This window comes from Hypomesus transpacificus, chromosome 26 (genome assembly GCF_021917145.1).
Source record: "Hypomesus transpacificus isolate Combined female chromosome 26, fHypTra1, whole genome shotgun sequence".
In the NCBI taxonomy this organism is placed as follows: Eukaryota; Metazoa; Chordata; class Actinopteri; order Osmeriformes; family Osmeridae; genus Hypomesus; species Hypomesus transpacificus.
Window position 1 is genome coordinate 2,413,763 of NC_061085.1, and position 19,117 is coordinate 2,432,879.

Sequence of the window (19,117 nt, forward strand, 5' to 3'; positions counted from 1 at the left end):
TCAGAGTCAACCAAATTATAACACAATGTAAAGTAACCTGCCAGGAACATTGGAAAGAAGAAACTAAAAGCCAAAGTAGATTAGAATGTTATCTAGACTTAGAAAGATATCATAAACTGGCAGAATATCTCTCTACTGTCAAAGATAGAAAGCAGAGACAGGCTCAGTGACCACCAATTGGCAATTTAAACAGGATGTCACAAAAAATCATGGCAACCAAAAGGAAACAGAATATGTGGTCACTGTTCGACAGGTGAGGTTGAGACAGAGATGCACTTTCTCCTACAATGTGAAACATTCAGTGATATAAGAAATGGTTACTGTAACAAATTCCACTCTGTGATCTCAGATTCAAAGGTCTTAGTGACCTCTCAAAGGTAAAAATCCTCCTAGGAGAAGGAGACAGGGCACACCTTGCTGCTCAGTATGTATCAGTATGCCACAACCCGAGAGACAGTGAGTGACCTAGACACACAATGCACACAAACAAAGCACACACACAACATATACCGTGTGTGACTGACATGTGTATATGTATATATATATGTATATATAATAACCAATCTTAGGGTTATGTTAAAGTTTCCTTTAATCTTTCTATTGAATTTGCCATGTTTGGTTGATATTGTATTATCTGGTAACATTAACAGTATACCGACGTCCATAGTAATGATATGAATATTGTTTCTGTGTTCTGTGGTTCCACCGTTGCTTTGGCAATATGAACATTTGTTTCTTAATGCCAATAAAGCCAATGGAATTGAATTGACAACCACTTATCTATGGCAGCGAGCCACCACTAACAAAGATGTGCTCAATTTTCTTACATGGCTGTAATCCTCTTTGCTGTTCTAAATCCTCATCACGGTAGCTTGTGTGTGCTGTTTGCTCTGTGATGCTTTAATCCTTCTGTGGAAAAGGCAATCACACCTTAGCCCCTTCAGAATTGTAGGATTTGCCTAGCCGAAAGCTAGAAATCATGGAGGAGCTACTTTTGCCCACAGAAGGAGAGGAAACACGCTCAGACAACAGTTCCTATGCCCCAGGAGACTCTGAGATGACAATGATGGAACGCATCAAGAACGTTTTCTGCGAAATATTCACAGTGAATCTTCGGGAATCAGTGAAAGAGTTCTGCCAGCGCAACGGGTTGTTGACACTCTCTGTCTTTGCAGTTTTGACTGGGTGTGTCTTAGGCTTCATGTTAAGAGGGAGTCAGCTCTCCACCCAGGTATGTGTTTTCTAGTTGTCGAATAGACGATGAAGGTCCGGTGTACAAATGGAATGCTAATTGGTAACAAATCTTTTATGAATTTCATGTTTGTTGGAGCTGGTAGCTGGAATTCCCTCAAAGGTTCTTCTGGGTAATTTCACTTCTGTGCTTACCCCCACGTTATTTAGGGGACTGTTCCCACAATTTGAATTGTGAAAATGAATGGCATGACGATGTGTACTAGACATACAAAATATTAAAGATTGACAATTTCAACTTGAAAGTGGAAGACGGTACACGGGAAATGTCCGAGGTCAATCTAAGCTTAGTACTGTCAGGGCGGGATTATTGGATGCAGTCTCTTGTAAAGTCTCTCCGACTTTACATTCATGACCTGACGTGTTCACAATAATCGCTGGTGAAGAGTAACCTCCTTACATGTTTGTAAGCAAAAGTCTCATTGTGGACTAGTAGTATTACCATCAGAATCTAAAATTGCATTAAAAGTAGCATATTTATTTCTTTTAAGAGATGTAAAGTGGTGGAATCTTGAACTTTAAATTGTATAGTGGCAACAAAAGTACCCAAATATTTATTTAAAATTTGTTACAAATGGGGCCTGATTGTAGGTTACTGTTTTTAGATATATTCAATAACCCATACTTTTGATTCCCCTTCTAGGCTAAAATCTACTTCTCTTTCCCTGGAGAACTCCTCATGAGGATGCTCAAAATGCTTATCCTTCCACTCATCACATCCAGGTGAGACATGTAAAGTCACACCCTGTCATGGTCTAGTTTTATGTAGTTGTCAACGATACAAATCCCACATTTGGCCTTTCACATTTTTTCAAAAAATACATTACTGTTACATTGATTGTCATGTAATTTAAAGTAAATTTGCGATTTGTAACAGGTACAGGTACATTGGATTAATTTGGTCCAGCTACTCTTGACAAGTTCCTAGTGGCGTTTCAAACCCAACATAAATAAAGTCCTAATCCTGAGCTACCAATTGTTTCAACAATATATAAATCATATTAAAAATAACTGAATTATAATTAACTATATAAAAATAAGACAATTATAACCTGTTCTATACACGAGATAGAGATGTAAAAAAAAAACTAGATGTTTGTTTTTTTCTTAGTTTTGAAAATTAAATTGAAGGACATTGTTTCAAACCACTCTTTCTTTTTCATCTTAAAAGTTTAATGTCAGGACTGTCATCCATGGAATCAAAAGCGTGTTGTCGTATGGGAGTCCTAACAGTGACATACTATTTATGGACAACCTTCATTGCTGTGGTGGTTGGCATCCTCCTGGTAATCATCATAAAACCAGGGGTGGGAACTGATATGGACAGCAACAGACTGGGTGGCGGACCAGTGATGACATCAGCAGATGCATTGCTTGACCTCATTAGGTAAGTTGCACTGCATCCTCAGGCTGCTGGTAATTTGTAATATAACTAGAGAGGGTACAATTTCTGGGAAAATGTATTGGGAAATTGTGGGATGTGCTTGCGTCGGTTGCAGATGAGTATGTTTCCAGGCTGTGAGTATCATCACCATGTATTGTTGTACGCCCTTCGACCAGTTACATTACATATATGCATTTAGCAGACGCTTTTATCCAAAGCAACTTTCAAGAGAGAGCTTTACAAAAGTGCATAGGTCATTGATCATAACAACGAGATAGAATGAATCTAGGAGCAAAATGGAGCACAGCTGCAAGCTGTAGGTATATGCAGGTAGCAACGCTAGTGCTAAATAACTATTCAGCTGGTCGGCTCCATGACGCCGGGTAAGTAAGGCTTATGAGACTGCTCACCAAAATAACCAAGGGGAACCCACTTGTTTAGCAGATTAAGACATGTTCGTAGGTACCTAGAGAAAACTAGCCTCAACTTTCCTAGACTTTTAGCTATGGTACTAGAGCTGAGGGCTTGCTGATATCGCTGTCTGTGTTACTAGAATGGCGTATATATGCATCGTTGCTAACGTGTGCTGACGTTGTGACGTTAGGCTAGCACTGAGGTCCCTTGGTGCACACAAGGCACTTATTGCCACAAAACGTAATTCAAGCCTAAACCGTGCAATGGAAATCCCAATAGAAGCAACGCAATCGCTACCAAGACAAACCTTTTGACATCAACGTTGTCCATGTAGTCCTAATATTGAGGGATCCTTACAGTGCGTTCTGCAGCGACGTGAATCGCTTGCCTTGCCTTCCCACAGTTCACCACGCTAGGGGGCGTTTCAAACAGATTATGTAGAATGTAGTTCTCTTAAGTCACTGTTGTAGTTGGCATGGCCAAGTGTGCAGACTTGTGTTTACGTACTCGCAACATCGATCAAAATACAACTTATATACAAAATACAAAACTGTTTAATAAACATACACGTTGACATGTGTAAAAATGTTTTATTATATTACTCAAAGTCTCTGCTAATCTGTTGATACGACCAGAGCGTTCCAGCCGGGCTACTACTGTAACTAGCAAAGTTACGTAATGTGACGAAAGACTGAATTTACAAGAACCCACCAGGAGCACCGACAACGTCGGCAAACCCGCGCCAGGCCTCATTCTTTTTATTAATGTCTTTGTACAAATACAGGGACGTATCGTACAGGACTGGATATGCAGCCACACAGGCGATTAGCTTCTCCTCCATCTTAAAAACTGAAAGCTAGAAATGTTTACCATGGTTGCTACGTTACCAGAAACAAGAAAACACTGCGATTGGACATCGCGAGCGAAAATCGTTCCTCATTGGCATAAAGTTGAGAAAATATCAACTCAATCGCGTCTCGTCGCTACCCACAATGCACCACGCAAGCGATTCGCCCAAGCCCCCACCCCTCGGCTTGAAGCAACGGCCCCGGTGGATGTAGGTGGTATTGCATTACGGTTAGGTTTCCGTGTCTTCCGGTCGTTTTTATTCTAATAACTCCAGTCAACATTTACAAAACTATCTCCCCTAATAATTTTTGTTCGATTCTCAAACCTGGCTCATACTACTAGCTTTTTCATAGAATAATTTTTCCCGATTTTTGCTAAGTTTGAGACCAATCCGAAATGGGTAAACTAGCACACCATTTATTTGCTTACGTCAATAAAAGTTGCCTGCAAATGTGCTCGCGGATACTAACAGGGTACGAGCACAAAAGTTCACATTGGCCGATAGCCGATTTACATGGAGCTGAATGAGCCATAGATTTATATTGAATGAGCACAGGGAGAACAGGCTTGAGTTGCCTGCCCTGTTGTAGCAAGTTAAGCAAATGGTTGTCACACATACATGAAATGTTGTTAATATAGTTTATTCCCGTTATTTTAAAAGAGATTAGATTTTTCATAAAAACGTTCATGACATGATGGCAAATATAATATGTTAAGCGCGAGCAAGGATTGACGTCTATCTGGAGCAAAGACGAAGATTAATACTTTAACCGGTAACCACAATAGGAAATTATATAGGCCTGTATTTAAATAATATTAGTCTTGCCTTCAGAAGCTTTTGTTAATCACACCCATTATTCTTTTTTTGATCGTGTCATCAAGCAAGACTGCTTTTGTGGGACAATGAAGGTCCTCAGTGACTATATGTTTCACCCCCACTTACATCTGATGGAAACGTCTTGTAGCCTATATGGTTCTGCGAATATTCCCCTTTCAAAGGCAAATGTCCAATAAAGTATATTTTAGACACAGTTCTCAAGCTTTTATTTATTACATTATTACCAAGTCTTGTTAGATCACGTTATATCCATTAAAACCCTTTCCTGCCGGACCATTCAAATATGGGAAATAAAATTCCCATGGTTCCCGCCTTATTAACTTTGCCGTCCAATCACCGATTTTATTTCTGAAAACTGCCAGATACTCATGAAAACTTAAGCTCAAAACACATATCATTGGTTAAGGGGTTAGTGGGAGGGGGGAAATAAATCTATCGTCTGCAACGGCAGCCATTGTTTTCCGAGGCGGAGCCAGAGCGGAGACCATGGGAGATTGCCTACAGTGTTGGATTTACAGCTTCGAATTGAAATCGGAGACGATATTATGAGTAAAGACAAGTTAATATGTTTTGTCAATATTGTCAATTAAAAGTCTAAACTTTTTACTTACAAATAATTTGTTTGTGGGAGTGACGCGAGTGTTTTCAGGAAAGAATGACGTGTCCGGCTTGGCCGTTTGTGACAGGCAGCAATGACGGTAGTAGCACTGTTTAGCTTCGATTTGAGCAGATTTCGAAAAAACTTCGAAAAACAACATTAACTAATTAGATTATGTACACTGTAAGCTAAATGTACATGCCTTGTTTGGCCAATTCGGTCGATTGTGGAAGAATCTCGAACGTATTTTAGTTATCGAGAGGAGTATCCAGCCATAGCGCTAGCTACTTTTGGGACAGGATAATTCCGGTTTCCCCTATGTCTCCACTAGTCACTAAAATGGTCATAACTTTTAATCAAAATATGGTATTTCTAATCTGTCTTCTGTTCTACATTGCCCACAGACATGTGGATATTCCACCTACTCAAAGTATTTCTCTATCTTGTAACTGAAGTGGTTAAAATTCATTTGTCTGATGAGGTATGGTGGATGGAGAAGTTTTTGTAAAGAATGGCTGCCTGAAACCACTTTGATAAAATATGATTTGCCTCAAGTGATCATATATTTATTGACATGATAAAAATCCCCTAGTTCTCTTCTTCAAGATGGTATAAACAGTTAAGGTGTATGATTTAATATGAAAATTCATACAATATGAATATTAATATCATATTTCAACAGCTTATGGAATGTTCGGAATGTTGTCTCAGGCAGTAAAGGGTTAATAGGCGTTTGGTTTTGTAGGATGAACATATAAAACACAGGCCATATTTCTACACTGATGTTAAATTGAAGGCAGTGTGAATTTCGTGGCATTTCGTTTGAATAGCCTAAAAATGAAAGTAAGCTATGGTAAGTCTGCATTATGGAAGATTTCGGTTACCAAAATAACTATTAAGCTTTCTTTGCCTTGCGAAAACAAAGACGGAGCTGTTCATGTTAACAGTTTATTTCATCTGATACAATGCGTTGGAAATCATACTCATATCACAAAGAAAAAAAGCAACCTATGTGATGAGTTCCATCTAGAATAGCCCTATATTTAGCCCTATAGCTTATTTCTAAAAAACAAGTGAAAGGAAAACTATACAGTGACAGAATACATTTCCGTTAATTTTGCATCATGTGTCTGATTCTTATCGGACTTGTACCCCATTCTGCCACTGCAATGCCTTAGCTCACACGCTTGTAACAGCTTGTAACCATACAAATCTATGCTCGCGACTGGTTGTCGCAAAGTATGACGTGTACAGCTAGTTGCAAGTGTGCACGAGGTCTCGGAGCTAGGGGAAAAAAGAGCCACTGTTTAAAGCTAGACCGGAAGACACGGAAGTGGAAAGATGGCCGCGTCCAGTCTCGCGCTCTCGCTTGCCTCACTGCGCCACTGAGCACTTTTCATAGAAATTAATGGGGACGCCATCTTGGAAGACAAAAGTAGCTTACTCTAGTTATATTAACTCTATGGATTCGCCTGGCTCCATAGAAAATGAATGGAAAACATGTTGTCGCTCGCATCGCGTCGCTGCAATGTGAACGCACCGTTAGGGGTGATTTTTTATTTTATTATAAGAATAAAAATTCATATATATGAGAGAGAACAATAGTTGTGCTCGCCAAAGGTAGGCACACCCAACTAGCCAGACTCATGATGCTATACCCTGAGGTTTGTTATTGGACACCCTGGATTGGTAAAAAAATATGAATGGCTGATCATGTACATTATTTGCTAGTAGGATATCAACGAAGAAACTGATAATAAAACAACTATCATGTTTTGTCATATCAAATATTTTAGGCACTGGTCTTTATGAACTTCAAACCTTGTTGTCTCCCCACAATTTACACCTTTGGTTATGGCCATGACACTGGTCAAAGGTCAAACTTAGTGAAATAATTGTTTTGTCTTTACAGGGTATACTTAATACGAAAACATGGACAGAAGGTCATGCCAACAAAACTATAAAGCATGCCTCCATTGTCTGTATTTACACTTTTTTTTTTTTTTTCTAATTCTAATTGGGTGTGCTCATGCCTTCGGCAAGGTGTTGGCTCCATGCACAGTAAAAAAAAATAATAATAATTCTCACTGAGCAGTGTCAATTCAACACTCCCACTAGTGTAACAGTTTTAACTCTACAACAGAGTTACTAGATTGACTCTAACAGTGTTAAATACCCAACTCTACACAGTGCTTATTTAACACTACACCAGAGTGATACCATCTCTTTTTAAGAATTAAATACAACTCTGGACTGTGTTTCTATAACACTACACCAGAGTGATAATTAGGGCTGTCCCCACTTGGTCGACTAGTCGATTATCTGGTCGATATGCTCTTGGTCGACTAAAATTGTTTTAGTCGAGCTGCCATATGGCAGTGTGAGATCTGGTTCCCGCTTGTGTCATCATAGCTGAATTAACAAAATGTTCAACAGAAATTGTAGATTACATTTTTTATGACAAATAAACCAACTCTAAACATATATAATTTAAAAGAAAAGGTGTTACTGTTTTCCCTTTTGTTAATCTGCGCTTTGTTTTGGTTTGGGATTTTGCACACGGCCCGAGCACAATTGGCTGCAGAACTTCAAACTCTGCCATAGCCTACTTTGTCGGTGTTATTAGTCAAAATGGCAAAGACATCTGTGGTATGGCGGCATTTCATTAAAGTACATTTACAAAGTACCGGGTGACCCGAAAAACGTTGAATGCAATCTGCCAACAACAGTTTATTTTTTATAGTTCGACGTCGAAAATGATGTAGACTACCACCTGAAAAACGTAAGTTGGTCTAGCCCTACTTCACTCATGCTAACGCGCTGGGTTGAAAAAGGAATATGCCTATTATAAGAATCACATCCAAATCGAATGACATTATCTTCTCCGGCCAAGACAACATCTTTCTCTGTTGCAACGTTCCCCACTCAGCTTCTACGCAAGTTCGCATGCTGCAAGTTTTCAGGCAGTGATTACCGCGCTCTGATGATTTGCATGTTAATCAAACAATATTTTAAATTTGTAGTACATTGTAAGAGATACTAAATACCATCAGCATTCGGTTACAACAAGACTGGTGATACGAGTTAGGGCTGGGCGATAAATCGATAAAAATAACTATCGAAGTAAAGACTTCCCTCGATAAAGATATCTTAACATTAATTTGTTTTCAATAATATCGATAATGTCGATAGAGAATAATTAGGAACAGCAGTCCATTTAATTTCTGTGATGCAGCAGGAAGTGGCGGAGAAATGCTAGCCTACGCTCACTAGAATATACTGAGCACCTCGAGTGGAGTAGCTAATGTTAACCGCGGAAAATTAGTCTTATTGCCGAAAACAGTGGCAGCGATAGCCATGGCGAGGGGAGCAACTTCCAATGGAAAAATTATTGACAAAAAGGGTTCGTCTTCTTCAGTTATTTGGAAGTTGTTTGGCTTTTTGAAATTCGACAAAGAGCAGAGCAATGTTCGGTGCAAATTAGCATAGTACTGTAAACACACAGTTGGCTACCAAGTCTGGTAATACGACAAACTGCAAATGTGGACTTCTTGTTGACCTCGACCTACGGTCTCGGTTTTAACAAATCTCTGCTTCCAAAGGTGTTGGTAGAGCTGTCGAAAAGTCCATATTAGTTTTTTATATAATATAACAACACGTAGGAAAATCCCAAATCAAACATGACGAATCTGGAGCAGACGCCATGTTGTCAACATCTCCAAGGCAACCGCTTGCTAGGTCTGTAAATCGTTTGCGGACCTCTGGAGAGGACTGCAAACGGGTTTGCAGACTTCTCAAAACGTCTCTGGACAAACAAGAACAGCGTATTGGTCCAATTATAATACTAATATATAAGAAACCTTTTTTACCACCTGAAGCAAAATCACTCGTTGGAACATGCAGAAAGTGAGTGAGTTTGCGCCAAGGCATTGATAGGTAGACTTTTGATAAAAAGCAAGGTTTTAAAAAGCTTAAGTTACTTGTCACCAGGTACGTGCTACCTGGCCGCAAACATTTCTCTCACACCGCTCTGCCTAAACTTTGTGCCGAGTGTAGGGAAAAAGTTGAGGAGGAGACTTATTTAGCTACTACTACAGATCTGTGGTCTATCGTTTAATTATCGTTATCGAATGTATATATAAATATCTATATAGATAATCTTTTACCCATATCGCTCAGCCCTAATACGAGTCTTATTATTAGTAGGCTATTAGCGGCTGAATCTGCAATGTCCAGCAGCCATTGAGTCAGATCGCGACAATGTCTGTACGTTGCTTTTTTTTTTGAGTTTCAAAGTTCGATTAGTCGATTTTCAGACGTTTTGGTCGACCAAAGAAAATCTTAGTTGGGGACAGCCCTAGCGATAATATCCCTTTTTAGAGTTAAATACAACTCTGGACCACATTTCTATAACACTACACCAGAGTGATAATATCCCTTTAAAGAGTTAAACACAACTCTGGACAGTGTTTCTATAACACTACACCAGAGTGATAATATCCCTTTTCGGATCATGGACAAGTGAATGTCTATGCTGAAAAGTTTCTTAAATTTTTGGGAAGATCTGTGCTTCATCTGAAGAATGGGTAAGACAGGCAATGGCCTCCCTTACAGCATCTTCATCAAGCTCTTCGGGATAGGTACATCTATTTAAGGAAGGTCCAAAGCCAGTTCTCTCCCTGTTAGGGATGCTGGCATCCAGGTTTGTTGGGGTACGATGGGATATACTCCTCTGCACAGTTTTAAGGCGACATGCAATGTAGCCAGTTCCGCCATCAGGATCTTAGAAGTGCTCCTACAGAAATAAAAGCGAACATTTGCAAGACACAATCAATGAGGTATTAAATGTTTTGGTGTTGCACAGAAGCAGATATACTAAATAGAGCCATCAAGTGTTGTAAAAAGGACTACTGACATGACACTGAACCCAGGCAAGTTGGTAGTTGGAGAAAACTGGAAATGTGTAAGATGCTCTTTGGTTCTGGGAAGACTGTACATTTTATAAATGCAGTGAAACGTGTTGGTTAAGTACTTACATTTAGCCTGGTCCTAACCAGACCCTCGTACATTTCATTTGTACAGAGGGTCTGGGATGTCTCGATTGACAAACGTTAACTTCCTTGAAGGCGGGTCCTCTGTTGAAGTTTAAAACTATTGGATCCACCCAGAGCCACTCTGATTTGCCATAGCCAATCGCAAGTGTTCGCCTTAGCCAACTCCTTCACCACTACTGTAACGGAGCTAGCTGCCGTAGCTGGAAAATCAAACTTTTCCTGAACCCCGTCCCCGAACAACATCATGGCCACCAACAAAACTCAGCAAGGAATGTTCTTGCTCCGGCTTTAACCTATATTCGGCAGCGTTGCCACAACTGCAGAATAGTTTCGCTCGCATCTTTCTCCGCCGCCATTACTGAACTACTCAAACAAGTGCACAACATTAACGTCATCGTTCTCAGCCACTCCCTCTGTTCGCTGATTGGACCTACAATTTTTTTTTCTGGAAACCGACTTCAGAACCGACATCCCAGACCTAGTACAGAAGCAAAATCCAAATTGAGCGGAAGTACGTAGGAGGGCAGAGCCAGGCTAACTTACATTGCCCTTCTTTGAAAAAGGATCTTTGAACGATGGGAAAAGTGTACAATTCCAAGAGCATATTGCTCTTTCTGCTTCTTTGTGAGGATTCTCCTTAAATGGGAAAAAAGAAAACCCCACACGCCCTTAGAAATTAGCGTCACTGTGTCCAATCCCGACCGCTGTAAACTACTATTGTCCAAACCCGAACGGTGTTTGGACACCCAGTTTCCGGTCTTTTTGCCACCATTTTCTTTTGCAATCGCTAGCAAAGTGTAGGTAATATTATTTTGGGCATACCAAACAATCTACGTGTCAAATTTCATAAACATATATGGACGTTTACATGTCTAAATAATTTAGGAAAGTTACATTGATGAGAGAAAGCCGAAAGACCACTCGGGCGACGCTTTTTACTCTGACATGAGAAGAGTTCAACAAAACATCCAGCAGGTAGTGGTAAACAGTCAAATTCAGATTTTATCGCATAGTTTGGAGATGTTGAAGCGTGATACCTTATTGTGACCGTATATATTGACAGCATTATGGTCAGTTTGGTGACCCTGGATCAAGTTCATATCCCCAAAAAACAGCAGCAGCAAGTGTTTACTACTAGTATAAGTGCGGTCGGGTTTGGACAAGGGTAGCGCACGGCTAATTTACCGGCGCCAGGTTCTTTTTACAGGCTCTAGTAAAGGATAAGCTAACTCTAATTTTGTTTACAATATTTAGCTCGAAAGGTAAGAAGTTAAAGGGGCAATTGACTGGGTTTTTTGGGTATTTCACACTGTTCCTTAAGGTCTCCGAATAGGGTATGTAACATTGGTTGGGTTGAAAATGGCCCGGGTGCTGTTCTATGCCCTCTTACAGATCGTCTGAAATGTTCCCGGGAAAAAACACTAGCTTTTCTCCTTTTATGGTATGCTCATTAATATTTAGATAAGCTGCGCGCTGATTGGTTGGTTATCGACGAGTGAAGCTGGGAGCAAAAACGCAACACGGCCAACAGCAGCACTCGCTGAAACACTGAAGTTGGAGACTTGAAATAAAAACGCGCAAATAAATCTATTGTGTCTACACAACACTGTTTTCAACAGATTGACTATATAACATTTGAAATGATAACATTACTTGTTTCCACTTCTGTTGTTGAAGCAAACTGGATTGACTTAGGTGGGTAGAACATTAGGCTACAGCTTAGCAACCAAACGTTGTTGCAATCGTGATTCTACTCGGCTTCAGTTAGCTAGCTAGGCTAGCTCTAGATATCTTGCTGTAAAATAACATGACAAAGATCTGGACAAACATGCATCGTGAATTGTAGATTTTCATTACACAGGTTATTTATTTGAATGAAACACAGTCAGGAACATGAATCAACGTTAGCCCCATTGCCAATAAACTAGGCTAAATTATTACACATTCTATGCTCTTGCATTAACTAGCAAGCTAAACTTGTTTACATGCCTACAGTCTAGGTGTTACTAGTAACAGTTACTAGCAATGCTAATGTATCCTGTATCTAAAACCTGCCTTTCTCCAGTTCTTTCAAATAGATTATCTAGACAGGCGTTAGCAATAAGCCAGACTGCAGTTCGTTTTCTGGCTATTTTTCGGAAGCTTCCCTTCTAATGCCGACTACAGCTAGTCTAGCTAGAGTCATTTGATGTGTGTAGAAACGTATTTAGCATTCTACCTGGTATGCTATATACAGGAAACGTTAGCATTGCTAATAACTGTTAGCACAACATCTTACTGTCCTTATAGCTTGCGGTTGCAATGAGCATACGGTTGGAACAGCACCTCTTTCCAGGTTCAGCTTCCTAGCATATCCTGCTTGAAATTGTCCAAGGTTGTCAAAACTGTCTTGGGTGAAATGTTCAGAGCAAATGAATGATTGAGTGTCGAACTTCGCCTGGATCTTCTCATAGACAACAGCAGCCATGCCTGTTGAATGTTTGGCTCCTTGGGAAGACTGTAAGTGTTAGCCTTCCCTGTACAGCCTGGAACACAGCATTTACGACCGTGGTCCATAATCAATATCCTTGTTATAATTCAAAACGTTCTTCTTTGTAATTCCTTATAAGTAGCCTACACAGAGCAGCGCGCAGCTAAACTAGTATCGGAGATAGACGCTACCTCTGGCTGGTCTGGATGTAAATTCTGGGGCGTGACAAAGATACAGACCAGAGCCAATAAGAGGGCGATCACCGGTCCTACGTAGGACCGGTGGCTTTGTTGAAAAGCTAGCGTTTTACAGCCACATTTTTTCTTTTTGAGATTTGAATAGGAAAGAGGTGTCAATAGACTTTGATATTCACGGTATGTTCAGTTTACCCTCCGAACTGTCGTTTTTCAACAATGACAAGGTAAAATCGGTTTTGCAGTCAATTGCCCCTTTAAAGCTTAACGTGAAATCAGTAAATCAGCTGAAAACATGATATAATCATTTTTATCAATATTTGAAGTGGCATTTTATCAGAATGTTAGCTAAAAACCGGTCGGGATTGGACACAGTGACGTTAGACATATCCAGTCATATTTGCCACACATACCAGTTCCTTAAATCAATTTAAAACATTCCTTAAGATTCGTGGTTTACCAAATTATGTCCAACTCTGTTAATTTTTAAGATTATGTTTTACATTAATCCGTTTTATAAGTTGAGGAATTTTACTTTAGAGCCTCATTGGTTCCTGTAAAAAAAAAAAAAAAAACGTACCCATGCATTTCAACCATGTGTCCAACAAGTATGTTGACAAGAAGTCGTCTAGTTTCACTTGACAGGGAGGTTTTATCGTTGTACTCTGTGAGGATAACATCTCCCCCTGCTTTCTGCTTGAGGACAGCAAGGACCATCTTCAAAAACAACAATTAAAATGTTATGTTTTAAGTACATTTAGTGTGTCTAACACATACAGAATGTCCATCTGTATAAATGTATGTAAGCTTATTAGAAAAAAGTACAGGTTACCTCTTTTGCCTCAGATGCTGATTCATCTGATGTCCTGGGTCTCTTGTGAGGATGTTCTGGGCGACAAGGTGTTCTATCTTGACCACTTGAGTGGCTCGACAGCGACACAGTATCTGTGCAGGAGCTCTTCTAAATATTATCAAATGTTTCAAGTAAATATCAAACTAAAAATTGGTTCAAGAAAAACGTTTCGACTAGCAACTAAGCGCGCCATTCTTAGCTTCTCATGCTACCTAGCTACCGTAGCCAGCTTAACCTAGATAGCTAACTAGACCTAGCCTAACTCAATAGGCTACTGAACTTATACAGTACATTTAAGTAGGCTAGGTCTACCATGTTATTTCACCAAAATTACTCACCCACTATTCAGTTTCATTGAATGATATGTACTAGCCTGGCTGCCAGCCCAACTTCTCCCCGCCCAAAAGAAATTTGTTCGGGAAATTGGGTCTGGAGGGTCTCGTATTGGGGACCAACTACAGAAAACCAGAATCTGGGCGAACCAATGAAATTGCCAGGGCGGGCTTTATACGATGATGGACAGATGATCAACAGTAACGTAATCACCCACGTCACAAAAGAGCGCTTAAGTTGAATTCGTTTTGAACAAACATGGCTACCGCTGGAGATCTGGGATGTTGTGATTCTGCCATCGAGTCTGTTTTAGAAGACATCGACAGCGCATTAATTTTGAAAGAGGAACAGAGAGACGCAATCAAGGCATTTGTCGATGGAAAATAAGTTTTTGCCGTCCTTCCTACGGGATTCGGTAAAAGTTTAATTTATCAGCTGGCCCCGATGGAGTTGTAATCCTAAACGGAGAACTTCGTATATGCATTGCCCTTTATTGTTTCGCTCAAAAAGGTTGACCGTGTGAACAAGTACTCTCCCTACCCTTAAATTAATTTTACAACACCGGCAAAAATCGTTTGTATTCATTCTTCAAGCATACTTCAAGTCTGCTTGTAGTTTAGTTCTGTTGACAACAACTATGCGGTGCTTAACATACGTCACATACTCTGTTGCTCTGATTGGTTGTAGATCTATCCAATTGAGCGAAGAGGCATTTGTTTTCCAGGCTCGTTTGAAACACGCCCTGTAGTGAAAGCCCAACGGAGAGTTCTCAGACTCATATTCTGACTAGAATTATGAGTATGACAACGTCAGGCTAGATATGTACTGCCCTTGCATTAAAATAGCTTGTGATTTAACTTCGATACATGCTCTTGTAACTAAATCACATGAAACAAAATGGTGTCAAGCTCTAGGCTAGCTACCCTGACTGTTAGCTCTAGCTGTTAGCAATTCGTTTTTACAATGACCTATAACTTGAATTGGTTCGGAATTTTTCCTTTCCTTTGACAAAATAATTAATTGATAAATTACATAATCTTAATGTCGATATAACACTAGTTTGCTGATATATTTTCCAAAATGAATTCACTCACCCATGGGCTTTCTCCAGTCCTCTCAGCGCAGACTGGGCAATGAGCTGGTTTTGACCGTTTGTGTGTGACGTTCGCAAACAACATTTTTAAGAGTGTTAGTAGCATTTTCAATCAACTCTAGTAAATGGAACTCTGCTCCACAGCGCCCCTTGTGGCATATTTTAACACCACCAGTGTTGCAAGCATTTTTATCAACTCAGACATTAACACTGGTGAACTCTAAGCTACTTAACACTGGAAATTTAACAGTACTGTTTTTACCGTGTGTGGTCTGGCTGACCTCACTACAATATAAATCCTTTGTATTGTAAAAGGCTTATGTTCCTAATGGAAGATCGGGATAAACTTCGGGTGCATTACCTTACCGTAGTCGTATAGTAAATTTGCATTAGGTTGCAAGTTAGATTATTTGAAACATTTGAACATAAGAACATACCTTGAACATAAGAAAGTAGAGATAAATAGCAAACTAGTGTAAAATAACATGACCCAGTGGGTCGATTTTCCCCCTATCCTCCCCAATTCTTGGAGTCACCAACCGCCACTGATGTTATGGTACAGTGTCTTGTAAAATACAGACCATTCCATGGGCCCTTTCGTCGTAAGGGTTGAAGGTAAGTTAATCAATTGTCCCTTTAGCCCGTTAACATTAGCGAGCTAACTGAGAACCGCAAATATCGGTTCGTCGGCGGCTGATCCGCATCCAAATCATGTGTTTAATTTCAATCAGGCTAAACTTATCAGGGCAAGTGCACGAGCACGTCCTACTTCAAAAGGCAGAAAAGGTTGATCACCAAAACCATGATTTTCAACGGTATGATGGCGGAAAAGACGAAAGAGAGAGTGGTGATATTCTCGCCATCTGAGCAAACTATTATAATGAGTCTCTACGAAGACAATAAGCATATTATCATGGCTAAGTCAAACACCGCCACTGCTGCCAGAGCAAGACAGCTTGGCAAAAAAATTGCCGATAAACTAAATACGTATTTTGGTCAAATGTAGCCTATAGGCTCATAGTGCCTTATTAGGCCCTACCTCAATCAATCAGATCACATTTCTTTAAATGTGCCTGCTGGCAGTAGGCTCACTGGAAATTAATCATCGAATGAGATCTTGCTAGCGAAAATAATGATATCAACTAGAGCTCTTTCAGAATAAGTTTAAAAACAAGGCCAAAGCTATCTAATTGATACGAATTCATAGACACTTATGAGGATATATGTAGGCCTAAAGCGCTTATATCATGTACTATAAATGTGTATATGCATGTAGTCCTATGTGTAAATCCCTCTTTGATTTCATTGACCATGGCCAGGGAATATGATGAATTGATTCCTCAGCTATTTAAGCGCCAATATCCTACACTTTTCCTACAGCAACGCATGCTGCGGCTTTGCCAATTTTTTCTGCATCGCCTATACTGTATAAACATTTACCTGACGCAAAAAAACCTCAAGGCTATGCAGAGAATCTGAAGCACAGTAAAAGTCACTCAAAAAGGGAGCTGCCAATTATTTTCCAGGGGTGTGGCAAGCTTATACAGCTACACTTAACGTTAGCCTGCTCTGGAGCAGGTTAGTGCTAATTGATATGTTACTATGGTGATTTATCGAAAGTTGCTTCCACGAACCAGAAAGAGGGGCGTTTTTTATCTTAGCCTGAAAATTAGCTCGCTAAACCGCTTAGCGAGCTACGACGAATACCCCCCATGTCCATAACCATAGCAATATGGCTATAACTGTGCACTTCCAGTCCGTGATTGCTCCTTTATATTCTACTACTATAATCACTATTTGTATGTCATTTTGGATAAACGCATCTACTAAATGAACAATCGGAATGTAAATGTGAGGAGTTTTTGTTTTTTATTTAGTATGTTTATTTCTTAGCAGTAAAATTATATTATGTCATAATGGCATATTGCGAAATGCTTCTGTGTATTTGTAAGTAATTCAGTAATCAGCATTGTAGCTAGATGGCGTGGGCAAAATGGGCTAGATACTTGCCTTTGTATTAGAGACTGCTTCTGCATTTTTCTTACTCTGAACTATTTTACACACGCACTAACTCACATACACACACAAATACACATACATACACACACACATAATCCAATTAAATCACAGGGGAGATTAGAGTATTTTTAGTTGTCCACGATGGGATGATTTACAGATTAGCTCCACCATCCACTGTGGTGATACAATAGTCTCTACAGAAGATCCCAATCCGGCACACATTAGGAGGACATTTTGCTTGTGCCTGTCTAAAAAGTGAATTCCTCTTTTAGAAGGCCCTCCCAAGCAAGTCTGCCATCATCATCCAATTAACCTCTGGCATGGGATTAGATGAGTGCCAAGTGAAACTGATGACAAGAAGGGAGAAAATCCCTGTGGACAGAGGCAATTCAGTGCATAGTGTCAAACAACTGCTGGATCTTCCTGTCTTTTATTGTTTACATTTTTGATTGACTGAAGGGTGAAAGATCACCTGGCATCTATTCCATTATATTTTCTAATTTCCTCTCCTCATTCATAACCTCTCATACACCTGACTATATTTGTGAGGAGACTATCCTATTCTGTGGTGGCGAATTTCAAGAGTGATTTACCCAACATCCCATGATATGAGGTACATTTTTTATGTATTATGTAAACATTTAGGTTGAACAATTCAGATGCCTTCTGGTCTGATTCTGATCCTTTAACGATGTAACCTAATCAAAATAAGTACATGTAGATGAAAGGGAGGTCAGGTGAAAGAAGACTTTTGAGCCTTGATAAATAATTACATGGATTGTGTATTTTTCATGCTACAGAGGAAAAATGGGCAACAAAAAATGTTAAGGCTTTTAAACAAGGTATGGTGGTAGGTGCCTGGTGTGTTTGTGAGTGTGTCCAAAGCTGCTGGGTTTTCACGCTCAACAGTGTCCCATGTGTATCAAGGATGGTCCATGAGCCTGGTCTGATGAAATGTGATTCCTGCTGTTTCATGCTGTAGGGATTTAGAGAAAAGCACACAAGTACATGCATCTATCATGCTGCATGTTACGATTGCAAGCTGGTGGTATGATGTTGGGGTTGAGTTTTAATGGCACACATTGGGCTCCTTGATAAGTCGAGCCACAATTAAATGCCACAAAATATCTGAACATAACTGACAATATAACGCGTTCCCTTCATAGCAACAGTGTATCCACTTGCTAATGTCTGTTTTTCAGCAGGATTATGCCACAAGTCTAGGGTTGTTAAAGAATGGTCCCACAAATTACAGTGAATTCAGCAAACAATCTCAGTCCAATTGAGCCTCTATGGGATGAGACTGACCAGCATCCCTGAGGAATGGTTTCGACAACTTGTAAAATCCATTCTCTGGCGGATTAAGCCTGTTCTGAGGACAAAAGGCGTGCTTTTAAACATCTAGAAGCTGAAGAAATTGGTGCTAAGTAGTAAGTCTGTATAATAAGATGTCATGTATGTGTGTGTTGTTTTTGTTCTTAGGAACATGGTACCCTCCAATCTTATTGAGGCCACATTTCAACAAGTGAGTAAAATAGCTGCCAATATCAATGTACACTGTACATGTGACATGCTCTGGTGAAAAGGGGTGGTTGTCGGCCAACTCATTTCTCAGTTTTTTACAGATTGTGTAAATGCAGATTGTTGAAAAAAGTTAAAAAAGATACTCGTATCTGAATGTTGCTAAACCAGGAAAGCTCTAGGCCAGATATTCGGCTTCAAATATTTTAGACCTTTTCACGCTTTAAGAGAGGTGTGATTGTTTTG

General features: G+C 39.8%; 1 protein-coding gene across 1 annotated transcript in view; it reads left to right on the top strand.

Moving 5' to 3' along the window:
* Nucleotides 1-209: 209 nt before the first annotated feature.
* Nucleotides 210-19,117, top strand: part of LOC124487579 (excitatory amino acid transporter 5-like) — a 69,998-nt gene continuing 51,090 nt past the window's right edge. Inside the window, exons 1-6 of the mRNA XM_047050008.1 lie at nucleotides 210-253; nucleotides 350-377; nucleotides 953-1,231; nucleotides 1,895-1,974; nucleotides 2,423-2,638; nucleotides 18,833-18,875. Of these exons, the coding sequence (XP_046905964.1) occupies nucleotides 210-253; nucleotides 350-377; nucleotides 953-1,231; nucleotides 1,895-1,974; nucleotides 2,423-2,638; nucleotides 18,833-18,875 (690 nt within the window). The remainder of the gene's footprint in view (nucleotides 254-349; nucleotides 378-952; nucleotides 1,232-1,894; nucleotides 1,975-2,422; nucleotides 2,639-18,832; nucleotides 18,876-19,117) is intronic.